The 15,392-nt window shown below is 41.9% G+C and overlaps 1 protein-coding gene across 7 annotated transcripts in view; it reads left to right on the top strand.

The window, feature by feature from the left end:
• Positions 1–15,392, top strand: part of XRRA1 (X-ray radiation resistance associated 1) — a 68,156-nt gene that overhangs the window by 45,228 nt on the left and 7,536 nt on the right. For 6 of the 7 annotated variants that reach the window (XM_061380847.1, XM_061380848.1, XM_061380846.1 and 3 more), the window contains 2 exons: positions 4,352–4,392; positions 7,383–7,508. In XM_061380847.1, coding sequence (XP_061236831.1) covers positions 4,352–4,392; positions 7,383–7,508 — 167 coding nt within the window. Of the gene's footprint in view, positions 1–4,351; positions 4,393–7,250; positions 7,509–15,392 lie in introns of those variants that run through there. The other variant, XM_061380853.1, reaches the window with a different exon arrangement.

Below are 15,392 nucleotides of genomic sequence, written 5' to 3'. Positions count from 1 at the left end.
TTGTGGTAGCTTCTCGTGTTGCAGAGTGCGGGCTCAATAGTTGTGGCACACAGGCTTAGTTGCTCCAGGCATGTGGGATCCTCCCAGACCAGGGATTGAACTGGTGTCCCCTGTGTTGCAAGGTGGATTCTTAACCACTGGACCACCAGAGAAGCCCAGCACTTTAATCATTAATCTTTATAAAGTTTCCCTTGCCCTATTTTTTCTCCTTCATTCTTAATTCCTCCTACCATTTCCCATTTTCATCTGTTTTTGTGCTGAATATATTTTCCTGGATATATGGATATATCTTCATAAAATATATTAGTTTGTGTGTAATGTGTTTTGAGTTTACATAATGGTAATATGCTGTTGAGCCCATTCTTTTAATTTTTTTTCCACTCAGCACTCTTTTTAAGGTTTTCCTTATTCCTATATGCCCATCCAGTTCTTCCTTTTATCTAATGCATAATATTCCACACTGTGCTCTAACCACACTTTATTCATCTATTCCCTTGCTAATGGACACCTACATCACCTAACCTTGTGTATGTTTCTTGCATATACATACCCCTGGCCAGAGTTTTTCTGGAATATTTACCTAGGAGTGAGTTTGTTGGATCACAGAATATATGCATACATAGTTTAAATAAGTGCCACCTGATTGTTCTTCAGAATGCTGGCCCTGGTATATACACTCATACTTGAAGAACATCAGAGCTCCTGTTTCCTTACAACCTTGCCTGCACTTGATATTTCCAAGCTTTTTAATTGTTCTAAATTTTGTTATTTTGGTGGGTATAAAGTGATATTTCATTGTTTTAATTTCTATTTTATAAATATTGGTGATGTTAAGTATTTCTTCATTTACTTAGTTTTCAACTTTTATGAATTGCTATTTCATATCCCTTGATAGTTTTAATATTTTCAGTTTCTTCTTTTATTTTGTAATCACTTGACTGTTTATTTCATCTGCGATGGTAGAGATGACATTTTGAAGAGAAATTCTTAAGTTTGATTTACCCAAGTATATTAGTTTGTTAAGACTACCCGAATACCACACACTGTTTGGCTTAAACTGCAGATATTTATTTTCTCATGGTTCTGGAGGCTAGAAGTCCAAGATCAAGGTGTTGGCAGATTTAGTTTCTTTTTCAGCCTCTCTTTGCTTATAGAAGACTGCCTTCTTGCTGCATCCTCATTTGGTCATCTCTCTGTCTGAATTGTCTATGTCCTAATCTTCTCTTCGTACAAGGAGAACGTTCATATTGAATTAGGGTCTATCCTAATGAGCTTATTAACCTCAGTTACTTTTTTAAAGATGCTGTTTCCAAATACAGTCTCATTCTGAGGTACTAGGGGGTTAGGAGTTCAGCATATGAATTAGGGAGGTGATGGGGGACGACACAGTTCAGTCCATCACACCAAACCGGTACAATTTTATCATATGGCTTATGCCTTTGGGTTCTTGTTTAAGTATCTCCCTTTCTCATGGTCACAGAGATAGTTTCCTATGCGGTATTGCTTTTCATTTTGCTGTTGAGTTGATATCTTTCAAAGAGGGTTTGCATATAATAGATTTTTCTCAGCCCATAAAATATCCCAAATTACATTTGTTTTGTCATTATACTTGAATGCTAGCTCACTGAATAGAGAACTGTAGCCTTAAAATAATTTTTCCTGAGAACTTTGAAGATATTACTTGATTGCCTTCTAAATCCATTGTTGCCATGAGAAGTCTGATACCAGTCTGATTCCCATCCCTTTATAGGAAACCTATTTTTTCTTCCTGGAATAATATTTCTCTTTTTTCCTTTGGAAATTTGAGTAAGGTGCTTCTGGGTATGCAGTTCTTTTTGTTATTTTGTTAGGTACTTTGTTCTTTCCAAGATAGTTTCCTTAATCTTGGAAAGTTTTTATTATCCTTCATTCCATTCTCTGTTTTATGAATTAGCTTCTCAGATGGACCTTTTCTTCTATACAAGACATTTATTGAATCTTTTATTTGATTATGATACTTTAAAATTACAAAATTAGTAACAGTTTCTCTTCCATAATGACCTAATTTTGTCTTAAAATGAAATAGTCTTTTGAATTCCTTCAGTTCAGTTCAGTTCAGTTCAGTTGCTCAGTCGTGTCCCACTCTTTGCAACCCCATGAATCGCAGCACGCCAGGCCTCCCTGTCCATCACCAACTCCCGGAGTTCACTCAGACTCACGTCCATCGAGTCAGTGATGCCATCCAGCCATCTCATCCTCTGTCGTCCCCTTCTCCTCTTGCCCCCAATCCCTCCCAGCATCAGGGTCTTTTCCAGTGAGTCAACTCTTCACACAAGGTAGCCAAAGTATTGGAGTTTCAGCCTTAGCATCATTCCTTCCAAAGAAATCCCAGGGCTGATCTCCTTCAAAATGGACTGGTTGGATCTCCTTGCAGTCCAAAGGACTCTCAAGAGTCAAAAGCATCAATTCTTCGGCACTCAGCTATCTTCACAGTCCAACTCTCACATCCATACGTGACCACTGGAAAAACCATAGCCTTGAGTAGACGGACCTTTGTTGGCAAAGTAATGTCTCTGCTTTTGAATATGCTATGGCCATGGTTTTTCCTGTGGTCATGTATGGATGTGAGAGTTGGACTGTGAAGAAGGCTGAGCACCGAAGAATTGATGCTTTTGAACTGTGGTGTTGGAGAAGACTCTTGAGAGTCCCTTGGACTGCAAGGAGATCCAACCAGTCCATTCTAAAGGAGATCAGCCCTGGGATTTCTTTGGAAGGAATGATGCTAAAGCTGAAACTCCAGTACTTTGGCCACCTGACGCGAAGAGTTGACTCATTGGAAAAGACTCTGATGCTGGGAGGGATTGGGGGCAAGAGGAGAAGGGGATGACAGAGGATGAGATGGCTGGATGGCATCACTGACTCGATGGACATGAGTCTGAGTGAACTCCGGGAGTTGGTGATGGACAGAGAGGCCTGGCGTGCTGTGATTCATGGGGTCGCAAAGAGTTGGACACGACTGAGCGACTGATCTGATCTGATCTAGGTTGGTTATAACTTTTCTTCCAAGGAGTAAGCGTCTTTTAATTTCATGGCTGCAGTCACCATCTGCGGTGATTTTGGAGCCCCAAAAAATAAAGTCTGACACTGTTTCCACTGTTTCCCCATCTATTTCCCATGAAGTGATGGGACCAGATGCCATGAATTCCTTAGAAGGCATTAATTATTCTATTTAAAGTTTTTATTCTTTTGGTTAAATGACCTCTCTTTTTTTCAGATGCTGGTTCTTCTTTTATATTTAATAACTTTCTTTCATGGTGCTAATTTTTCTCAAATATTAGGAAGTGCCTGACTGTACATCTCTTGAATGGTTCCCAGTCTGAACCTTAGAATCCAGGTTCTGGTTTCTGGAGTTCTTTCTTATAACTGTGGGAAGGGCCAAGGCCTGAGTTCAGATAGAGTGTACCTCAGTTCATCTTCCTAGATGTGGGGGCTCTCTGTCTCTCCCCAGAAGATCACTGCTTAGCACCCACACTTATGACCATGGCTCATCCTTTAGCTAACTCCTACTTTTTTCCTTGCACAAACCTTTAACAGATTCCTTTCAGACCCTTGTCATCAGAGTTGTTCTTGCCACATGGTGTTCCACCCATATTATTGCTTATTTCATTTTAATGTAACCTTCTCAATATAATATCATTAACATGTGGAAGGGGTCCCATTAGTCAGGGCAAAGGTGAGTGGTCCCTGCATAGGATCCAGACCCAGCAGATGCTTTGCTTTATTAGGTTGAACTCAGCTCTTAATTGGCTCCTCTTTGATGATTTCAAGAATGAAATCACTCTGCAGCCTCCTTCTCACTTGTCTCTCCTGAATTCACTGTCTTAACGCATTCTATTTCTACTAGTATTACAAATAGTATTTTCAAATCCTCCGACAGAATATCTTTTATATACATTTTTCTCTTCTAAAACAGTTGGTTTGCCTTCTGACCAATACTGACTGCCCTGTAGTTCTGAGGCTTACAAGAGCTTGCATAGTACAAAGTCAGGAAGAAGATCAGTGTGGCTGATATATAGTGAGTGAGGGCCAGGGTAGCATGAGATAAGACTGGAGAAGTAGGCAGAGGCGAGATCAGGCAGGACCTCCAAAGCCTGGCCAAGGAGTTTGAATTTTGTTCCAAGCACAAAGGGCGTATTACCCGATGCGTGTCACAGCTGGTTCCTCTTCCTAGTTAGCACTGAAGCTTAGGACCAAGGAGCACCCGCTGCGGGAGATACTCTGCTGCACACAGTGGGTGGCAGACGCAGACCCTGGCCTCCTAGGGGTCAGTTAGCACTCTCACCAATCTCCATTCTTTTTTCTTATATTTCAGAGGTCGTGTTCTCATCTTATCCTGGATTTTCAACCTCAGAGGTAGGAAATGCCTACTTGATATATTTGTCCTTGCATTAGAACATTAGTTTTAGTAAACAAAAATAAGTTGACGGAGCCATGAGAGGCATTTGCATATATAACACTGAGGAAGCCCATTCACTGAATGCGGATTTCCTGAGTCCCGACCACGTGCCAGGCGCTATGCTGGCCTATGGAGATGTAGCAGGGGACTCAACTGACAGGTCCCAGGCCTCACACAAGCCACAGACCAGCTTCCTTCTTCTTCAGTGGGGATGATTCCTGCCTCAAGTGATCAAGCTGGCATTGAACTGAGGCTGCCACTAAGATGAAGCCCAGTGGTTCCTTAACAAGAGCCCCCACCCCAAAGCTAGAGCGATCCTGGCCAAACACACCGCCATCTGGGATCCGATCCTGGTGTCACAGGCTTAGACACTTGATTTTTGTCAGCACAGAAAACTGTCTTTTTTCTCAGGGTAGATGCTCACTAAGCAAGTTCAAGAAGACTGACACACTAATATTTATCTATTTATTCACTTACTTATTTATAGTAAGAAGTACCATTATTCAGTTAGGCAACCTGCATCCTTGGGTCACAACTCAGTATACCCTCTCCCCACAGATACAACTGGGTGAGAAATTATATCAATTGCTATATTATTGCCACTTAACAAGCCAACACAGTTGTTGACTTCAAACAATGACAATTTATTATTTCTAACAATTATTTGGGTTGATTAGGTGGTTCTACTGGTGTTTAGCTAGGGCACATTCCTGCAGCTGGCAGGTTATCTAGGAGCTGGACTCATAGACAGCTGGCAGGACTTGTCATCTTTATGTTACCTTTTCATCCTGGACTTCTTTGCAGCAAGGTGGCATTAGACTTCCAAGAGCAAGGTTCTGAAATTCAGGCAACGGCATTTTCCGTTGATCAAAGCAAGTCACAGGCCAGTATAATACTGCAGTGCAGTTCTGATGCTAGCCACTTGGAATTAGCCTGAGCCCACAAGAGCAGAGTCCCCAACAAGACTGCCCTCACTTTAGGCAGTACTTGCGAGTGGGGGGTTCCTGGGCTATTTTAATGGCAGTAAATTCTACAGCTGCCACGATCCCCTCAGGTTCAGTAATTTGCTAGAATGACTCAGAACTCAGGAGACCATTATACTTCTGATTACAAATTGACTATAAAGGGTGCAAATCAGGACCAACCAAATGAAAAGATGCACAATGAGGGCTGGGAGGGTTCGAAACTTAGAGCCTCTTTGCCCTCTCACTGTGGAATGAATGTGTGACATGCTCCCAGCACAGCTGATGGGTTCACCAGCCAGGTAGCTCACCAGAGCCTCAGTGGCCAGGACTTGCACTGGAGTTTCATTGCATAGCCATGATTGATCGAACCGTTAGCTACATGATTGAACTTGATCTCTAGCCCCTCTCGCCTCCCCAGAGGTCAGGCTGGCTCAAACCCCAATCCTCTGATCACATAGTTGTCTTTATAATATGGCCAGCCCCCATCCTAAGTCATCTCATTAGTGTGAACTCAGGTATGATCCAAGGGGTTATGAATAACAAAGACATTCCTATCACTCTAGAGATTCCAAGGTTTTAGAAGCTCAGTGCCAGAAACCCAGGACAAAGACCAGACAAATTCTTTATTGTGCAGCAGCCAGTCTGGTTTCAAAGGATTAGAGATACAGACTCCAGGTCTGAATGGCAGGAGCAGCCAGGTCACTCTGCATAAAGTTGTGCCTAACAGATAGAAGGGCTTGTGGCCATAGAAGCCAGAGATTATTGGCAGGTTGCTTAGTGCTCAGGTCCCAATTGTGTGCCATCTGAGAATGTAGAGTGATTTGAATGGATGGAACTTTTAGTGGCCCCTCTATCAACATCAAATACATCCCCCCCCCTAAGACAGGGCCCTCTGTGACCCCAGCAGAGCCAGTCATGCCCTCACGTCAGGACCTTCCTGGCCCTGGAGAGGGCTAGATAACTCCCAAGCCTGTCTGGTTTTTTCTTCTCTGTGCTTCAGTCTGACTTACCTTCTTTGGCTCACATGGCCTCCCTCCAGATCGGGAATGGCACAGTTGAGGAGATGCCTTAACAGACTGCCACCACCTTCCCCTCCAGCCTCTGGGAGATTGCATTCCGATTTCCCTGAGAGGAGAGTTCCCAAGCACCATCACTGGTTTTTGTTTTACTCTCACCCATGACTCATCCATTTGTGGCTGTACAACGTGGAGCCCAGGAAGAAACAAAATACTTGGCCCAAAGTAGGTGCTCCACAAACGGTCATTGAATGAGCAGGTGAAAATAAGTGACTTGCTCAAGATTACACAGCAGTTAATGGCACCTAGATGAATCAAGTTCATCTGAAGCCAGTCATCTGAGCCTGTGACTTCCTTTGGCTCCATCTAACTCAAGGAATCAGTGAGTAAACTGAGTTTGGCATAGTTAATCCAGCAACTTCCATTTTCAACTTGATCGTTATCTAGGACTTAGCTGCTGTTTCATCCTGGAATGAAGAACCCTCCACTGTAGGATTGGATGAGTGCGTCAGAGCAGTAGTTCAAGGCTCAGCTCACTCCTGCTCTGTCTCCTCACCAGGAAGAGTCCCCTTAATGATGCAAGCATGCACCTGCCCTTTTGCTTTCTGGAGAAATCTTAACCCAACTGTATAGAAGGGCAAGTTCAGGATAAGCCACTATAGGGCAGAAAGTGGGAGGTGAGCAGGGAGCTTCTGCTGTCTGCCCTGCTGCTGTGCCATCCTTTGGCTTCAGAGAACTTGAGACTGGAACTTCGGGTATAAGAGAACGAACTAACTATGTGACATCAGAGAACTTGGAGCCAGAACTCTAGGCCCTTGGTGACATGCCCCCCTGATGACCCCAGAAGCCTCCTTTGGGCCAGCCCCTCTGGAATGGTCATTCTTTCCACCACCCTCCCTAGGAAGGGTCTGTTGGTCCACTTCTTTATCACCACAGCGCTTTGACTTTGACTCTTTTCCTTCTAAGACGACCAAGGTATGTGCACTTCCGCCCATATTCGAGATTCTTCCTGTGAAGTCACTGAAGGCAAGGAACCAGACGCTGGCCCCACCCTTCCCAGAGCTGAGATACCTTAGCCTGGCCTACAACAAGGTGACTCTTGGCTTCTCTACCTCTTTCCCCAGGAGCAGATGGGAGGGTGGGGTGTGAATTGCTCTGGCCTGAAAGCCAACCCTCCCATTCCCTGCATCAGCAGAATGCAGGTTCAGGAATTCTCAGGGTGGGGGTTCTCAGGGGGAAACAGAAGGCAAGCAGGCAGAGAAAGGAGTCATTCGATTCAGTCACAGGTATTGATTTACCACTCACCATGTTCCAGGCTCTGTGCTGGGCACTGGGGATACAATTGCACGAAGAGATTTGACCTCTGCCCTTACAGAGCTTGTCACCTACAGGGAAGACAGAGCGAACAAATGATCACAGTATAAACATGCCCAGTGTTGCGAAGACATTCACAGTGCTATGAACTATGTGAAGGTTAGGTCTCACCTCATATTTGGGACCAAGGAAGGTACTCTTGAGAGTGGTGTTTAAGCTGAGATGGAAATCAGGGAGCTTAGTGAGGTGAAGATTGAGGGTTGAGTGACTTGAGACATGTTTAAACCAAAGAGAACCGCAGATGTAAAGTCCATGGAATAGATTTAATATGTGTTTCATTTACAAGTTTTATGTTAACATATTTTTCCATGTCTTATAAAACTTCCTGTAAGCCCCACTAATTGAGCCCTACTCAGGTGTGAAATGCCAGCAACTTTTAAGAAACCCGGCTTACATTGCTCCTGAGGCAAGCAGTTAGTACAGCCAAACTCCCCAGGTGGTTTTCCTCTAAGAGTTATAATTTTAGTCATAACATTTAGGTCTTTGATCCATTTTGAGCTAATCTTCATATATGGTGTGAGGTAGGGGTCCAGCTTCATTCTTTTGTATGTAGATATGCAGTTTTCTCAACACCTTTTATTGAAAAGACTGTTCTTCTGCCACTGAATGGTCTGCTCACCCTTGTCAAAAATCAGTGGACCGTAGATGTATCAATATTATGGATTATCCTATTGTTCTTGAAACTGGTAATTTTCGTCTTTTCTATTTATTGATCCAAAATAGAAATTACCCTTTTATTGACTTAGAAAAATAACTAGCTACTGCTTTCTTTGGATCTCTCTATTGTCTGTTTACTATTTCATTGATTTTTGCTCATAATTTTATTTCTCTCCTACTCACAATGAGTTTAATTGACTCTTTTTTTTCCTAGATTCCTAAGTAGTATAATTTTAGATCGTTGATGTAGACCTTTCTTCTTTTTAATATAAGCAACTATAAATATCTTCTTTAAACACTGTTGGAGCTGCATTCAATAAATTTTGTGTTTTGATTTTCATTCAATTAAAACATTTTTAATTTTTTGTGATTTTTTCTTTGACCTATGGTTTGTTTAGAAGTGAGTGGTTTAACTTCCAAGTATATGGGGGCTGTTCCAGATAACTTATACTTATTGAGTTCTAATTTAATTCTGTTGTAGTCAGATAATGTAATCTGTAAGATTTCATCCTTCTGAAATGTATTTAAACTTATTTTATGGTCCACCCTATATTCTAGGTTAGTGAATGTTCTGTGTGCACTTAGGAAAAAAAAATGTATATTCTGCATTTTGAGGGGATAGTGTTCTATAAAAAGTTATTGTGGTTGCTACAATAGTGAAGCTGAGTAGTTGCAATGGAGGTTGAATGGCCTGCAGAGCCTAAAACATTTATTATCTGGCCTTTGACAGAAAAAGTTTGCTGACCTCTTGTCTAGATGATCAAATGTCAGAGTCCTTCAAGGCCTACTCTGAATCTCTTTCTCCTCTTCCTCTGTATTTTCTCCTGAGACTGGCTTCACATATCCATTGCCTATGACCAGTGCCTCATAAACCTTTAACTCCTTATTGTACCCCAGACCTATGTGAATTTCTACTTGGAAGTCTAAAAGGCACCTCCAAAGTAGACATATACAAAGTGAATTAATGATCTTTCCAGTTCAAATTTGAATGTTCTTCCACTGTTCTGTATCTTAGTCAATAGCTGAGTTACTTGGGCTGTTGACTCCTTCAGCTACTTGAGTCAAACCCTGGTTGTCATCTTTGATACTTCTCTCTCCTGAAAATCCCTCCTCCCCACACACAAATAATCCATTTCCCAGTCTTGTCAAATTTAGGTCTTCATATTTTTTTATGGAAGTATAGTTGACTTATAATATTGTGTTAATTTTAGATGTACAGCATAGTGATTCAGTATTTTTGCAGATCATATTCCATTATAGGTTATTACAAGATAATGAGTATAATTCCCTGTGCTACGTAGTATATCCTTGTTGCTTATCTATTTTGTATATAATAGTTTATATCTCTTAGTCCCATAACCCTAATTTTGTTTGTTTTCTGTATCTGTGAGACTTTCTGTTTTGCATATACATTCACTTTTGTTATTATTATTTTTTAGATTCCAATATAAATGATATTATATAGCATTTGTCTTCCTCTGACTTACTTCACTAAGCATATTTCCTAGGTCCATCCATGTAGCTGCAAATGGCATTATTTCATTTTCTTTATGGCCAATACCACCAATTTACATTCCCTCCAACAGTGTGTACAAGGTTTCCCTTTCTCCACATCTTCTCCAACATTTGTTATTAGTAGACTTTCTGATGATAGCCATTCTGACAATGTGAGGTGATATTTCATTGTGGTTTTGGTTTGCATTTCTCTAATACTTAGTGGTGTTGAGCGTATTTCATGTGACCTTTGGCCTTTTGTATATCTTTGGGAAAATGTCTATTAAAATCTTCTGCCCAAGTACTATTTACAACAGCTAGAACATGGAAGCAACCTAGATGTCCTTCAACAGCTTAGTGGATAAAGAAACTGTGGTACATATGTTCAATGGAATACTACTCAGCCATAAAAAGGAACACGTGTGAGTCAGTTCTAATGAGGTGGATGAACCTAGAGCCTATTATGCAGAGTGAAGTAAGTCAGAAAGAGAAATATAAATATCATATACTGATGCATATATATGGAGTCTAGAACGATGGTACTGATGAATTTATTTTCAGGGCAGTAATGGAGAAACAGACATAGAGAACAGACCTATGGACATGGCCGGGGGAGAGGAGGGAGAGGGTGAGATGTATGGAGAGAGTAAAATGGAAATTTACAATACCATATTAAAATAGATAGCCAGTGGGAATTTGCTGTATGACTCAGGGAACTCAAAACAGGGGCTCTGTGATAAAGTAGAAGGGTGGGATGGGGAGGGAGGTTCTGGAGGGAGGGGACATGGGTGTACCTATGGCTGATTCTTGTATGACAGAAAACCACAAAATTCTGTAAAGTAATTATCCTTCAATTAAAAAAATAAAGTGGTAGAAAGCAAAACAAAAATCTTCTGCCCACTTTTCAACTGGATTATTTGGTTTTATTTTTGATAATGAGTTGTATGAGGTGTTTGTTTTAGATATTAACCCCTTGTCAGTTGCATCATTTGCAAATATTTTCTTCCATTCCACAGATTGCCTTTTTGTTTTATCAGTGGTTTCCTTTGCTGTGAAGCTTTAAGTTTAATTAGACTTCTTCATCTGTTTATTTTTGCTCTTTCTTTGGCCTTAGAAAATGCAAAAAAATATTGCTGTAATTTACGTCAAAGTGTTCTGCCTGTGTTCTTCTAGGACTTTAATGATTTCAGGCCTTAAATTTAGGGGATCAAACTGTTTTGAGTTTTATTTTTGTATATGTTGTAAGAGAATGTTCTTTTTATTTTGGGGGCTATGGCATGTAGTTTGTGGGATCATAGTTCCCCAACCAGCGTCTAAGTAACCTGGGCCCTTGGCAGTAAAAGCATGGAGTCCTAAACACTGCACAGCCAGGGAATTCCCAAGAGAATGTTCTAATTTTTTTTTTTTTTTTACACGAAGCTGTCCAGTTTTCCCAGCATCGCTTATTGAGGAGACTGTCTTTTTTCCATTGTATATGCTTGCCTCCTTTGTCATGGATTGATTGTAGGTGTGTGGCTTTATTTCACAGCTCTTTATTCTATTCCATTGATGTATGTATTTTTGTGTCAGCACCACATGGTTTTTATGACCATAGCTTTATAGTATAGTCTGTAGTATGAGAGGATTATACCTCCAGCTTTGTTCTTTTTCCTCAGGATTGCTTTGGCAATTCTGGGTCTTTTTTGATTCCATAAAAATTTTAGAATTATTTTTTCTATTCTTCAGAAAAAAGTAATGGGCATTTTGATAGGGATTGCATTAAATTTGTAGATTGTTTTCAGTAGTATGTCCATTTTAATAATAATAAGATATCATGGGATATCTTTTCATTTCACTGAATCATCTTTAAATTCCGTCATCAAAGTTTTATAGTTTTCCAAATACAAGTCTTTCAAACCCTTGTTTAAGTTTATTCCTAGGTATTTTTTGGGTGTGATTTTAAAAAATTTTTTAAATTGAAGAATGCTTGCTGTACAATGTTATGTAAGTTCAGTTCAGTTGCTCAGTCATGTCTGACTCTTTGCGACCCCATGAATCGCAGCACGCCAGGCCTCCCTGTCCATCACCAGCTCCCGGAGTTCACTCAAACTCATGTCCGTCGAGTCGGTGATGCCATCCAGCCATCTCATCCTTTGTCATCCCCTTCTCTTCCTGCCCCCAATCCCTCCCAGCATCAGGGTCTTTTCCAATGAGTCAACTCTTCGCATGAGGTGGCCAAAGTATTGGAGTTTCAGCTTTAGCATCAGTCCTTCCAAAGAAATCCCAGGGCTGATCTCCTTTAGAATGGACTGGTTGGATCTCCTTGCAGTCCAAGGGACTCTCAAGAGTCTTCTCCAACACCACAGTTCAAAAGCATCAACTCTCTGGTGCTCAGCTTTCTTCACAGTCCAACTCTCACATCCATACATGACCACTGGAAAAACCATAGCCTTGACTAGATGGACCTTTGTTGGCAAAGTAATGTCTCTGCTTTTGAATATGCAATCTAGCTTGGGCATAACTTTCCTTCCAAGGAGTAAGCGTCTTTTAATTTCATGGCTGCAGTCACCATCTGCAGTGATTTTGGAGCCCCAGAAAATAAAGTCAGCCACTGTTTCCACTGTTTCCCCATCTGTTTGCCATGAAGTGATGGGACCAGATGCCATGATCTTTGTTTTCTAAATGTTGAGCTTTAAGCCAACTTTTTCACTCTCCACTTTCACTTTCATCAAGAGGCTCTTTAGTTCCTCTTCACTTTCTGCCATAAAGGTGGTGTCATCTGTATATCTGAGGTTATTGATATTTCTCCCGGCAATCTTGATTCCAGCTTGTGCTTTTTCCAGCCCATTATATGTTACAGGTGTACAATATAGTGATTTATAGTTTTTAAAGGTTGTACTTCATTTGAGTTACTATAAAATAATGCCTATATTCCCTGTGTTGTACAGTATATCCTTGTAACTTATTTCATATTTAAGGGTTTATACATCTTTCTTCTCTACACCTATATTTCTCCCTTCCCACTCCCTATTGGTCACTGCTAGTTTGTTCTCTGTATCTATAAGTGTGCTTCTTTCTTATTCACTCATTTCCTGTATTTTTTAGATTGCACATATAAAAGATATCATACAATATTTTCTTTCTGCATCGCACTTATCTCACTTAGAATAATACTCTCCAAATCCATCTGTGTTGCTGCAAATGGCAAGATTTTCTTTTTATGGATGAGTCTTAGTGACTTGTATATATCTGTGTATCACGTCTTCTTTATCCATTCATCTGTTGATAGCCACTTAGGTTGCTTCCCTATCTTGGCTGTGGTAAATAATACTGCTGTGAACATTGGGATGAATGTACCTTTTCAAATTACTGTTTTTTCTTCCCAGATATTTATCCAGGAGTAGAATTGCTGGGTTAATGGTAGTAAATGGTTCCTTCTAGTGTATTTTTCATTTCAGTTACTGCATTCTTCATCTTTGGTTGTTCTTTATATTTTCTAATTCTTTGTTTAAAAACTTCCAGCTTTTCCTCTGTGGATGCATTCTTTGTCTGAGTTCTTTGGTCATCCTTATGATCATTACCCTGAACTCTCAGGTAGATTGCCTATATCCACTTAGTTTTTCTTCTGAGGTTTTACCTTGTTCTTTCATCTGGAACATGTTCCTATTTCACCTCATTTTGCCTAAATTGCTGTTTCTGTTTTAATGGATTTGGCAGGCTGGTTCTGTATCTTTTCTGGTAGGTTTTGGTCCTTGTCATCAATGGTCATTCTGTAAATAGTTGTGATTTTATGTGCCTGTGAGAAGAGGTGAGCTCAGGGTCTTTCTACTCCACCATCTTGGCCAGTCCCTGGTCTGGAACGGATGTTTTTTATGTGGGAGTACCATATGTTGGCTGGGTGTCCCCAGTGTCTTTGAGGTGAGAGCTGGATCTGAGGTGGACACCAGCCCAGTCTTTCCTCAGGGGTGCTGGCCTCTATGATAGAGGGTGGGGCTGGTGTGGGTCAGCTGGCACTCCAGCAGAGAGTGAGGCTACCAGCAGAGGCAGAGGCTACTCTGTCAAGGGGCAGGGTCTGCTGCCTAGCTGCGGGGGTGGAAACCTTGAGGGTCTGATTCGGGCTGAGTCTGTTCCCTTTAAGTGTGTGTGGTTTTCCTTCTCCCACACTGGGGCCTTTGCCCTGAAGGAGGGGAGCACACAAGTAAGGGGCTCCTGTGCTTTACAGAGGTCCAGCGCTGTGCCTGTGTAGGCGTCTGCAGTTCTACTTAGCTGCAGTCCAAGTTGCATCTTTCCCCCATTATGGTCGGCCCAGATCTAGTGCACAATTGTAGCACAGAATGGGCAGGGCTGGAGCCTTCACTAGGCTGGGACTGGGAATCCTGGCGTTGTGCTTGTGGGAACTGAAGCGCTGCTCAAGCTGTAGGAAGTTGGGCTGCTTCTGTGTAAGTGCCAGCAGTGGCCACCATTGCCCACCAGGCCCCCCGCACCACCTCTGCATCCCTAAATGGATTCTTTTCCTAGAACCTGACTGCCCTAGATCCACTGCTGGCCTGGGGTGTTCACTCAGCTCAGATTGAGAGTGTGGCATGGCCGCAGCTGCTAGGGTAGACCACCCCCTGCCCTGTCTGTGGGTGAGCCAGCACCCACACCCTCCTCACCAGTGCAGTCTAGGCTTCAGCCTTTCTCCAGCCTGTCCCAGCATTTCTCCAAACAGCCACAGGGTTTGCCCTTTCTGTGTAGGACCCCAGGACTAGACACCCTGTCTGTGTCCTGACCCACTCACTCCCTGGGATAGTATCCACCACGCCGTCTCCCTCTTCCTCTTAGTCCCCTCCCAGGGACACAGGTCCTGACCAAGTGCCTTTCTTCTCATCCTGCCTGATTATGTGGGAGTCTCTCTTGTAGCCTTGGTGGTTTAGGAGCTCTTCTGCCAGATGCCATAACGTTTTCCATGAAAATTGTTCCATGCGTAGATATAGTTTTGATGTGTTTGAAGGGGGGGTGAGCTCCATATCCTCTTTACTCTGTCATCTGGATCCCCCTCCTGAAGCAATAGCCTAGGTCTTCATATTTCTAAAAATTCATCTAATAGGTTCTCTATGGACCAACATCTTTAATAAACTTTGGTCCGGCCCATACTTGCATCTCCAGTCTCATTTTGCACCAACCACCTTTTCTCTCTGCTTTTAGTCACACTAGTCTATGGGGTCACACAGAGTCGGACACTGAAGTGTCACACTGAAGTGACTTAGCAGCAGCAGCCTTCTTTAAATCCATCCAACAGGGTTTCTCCTCTTTGCTGTGGTATCTTTCACACATTCTTCTTTGTATGGAATGTTTCCTCTCTGCATTAGAGGAAGTAATACTACCTGCTGTGACAAACTAAAAATGTCAATGAACGCAAAAGTGTATTTCTTGCTTTTACAAAACCCATTGTGGATATTCCTGGCTGGTAGGTGGCCTTTCATATGATTC

The sequence above is a fragment of the Bos javanicus genome, chromosome 15 (genome assembly GCF_032452875.1).
Source record: "Bos javanicus breed banteng chromosome 15, ARS-OSU_banteng_1.0, whole genome shotgun sequence".
NCBI classification, from domain to species: domain Eukaryota; kingdom Metazoa; phylum Chordata; class Mammalia; order Artiodactyla; family Bovidae; genus Bos; species Bos javanicus.
The sequence above is the reverse complement of the archived record's forward strand: the minus strand, read 5'-3'. Positions and strand labels throughout refer to the sequence as shown.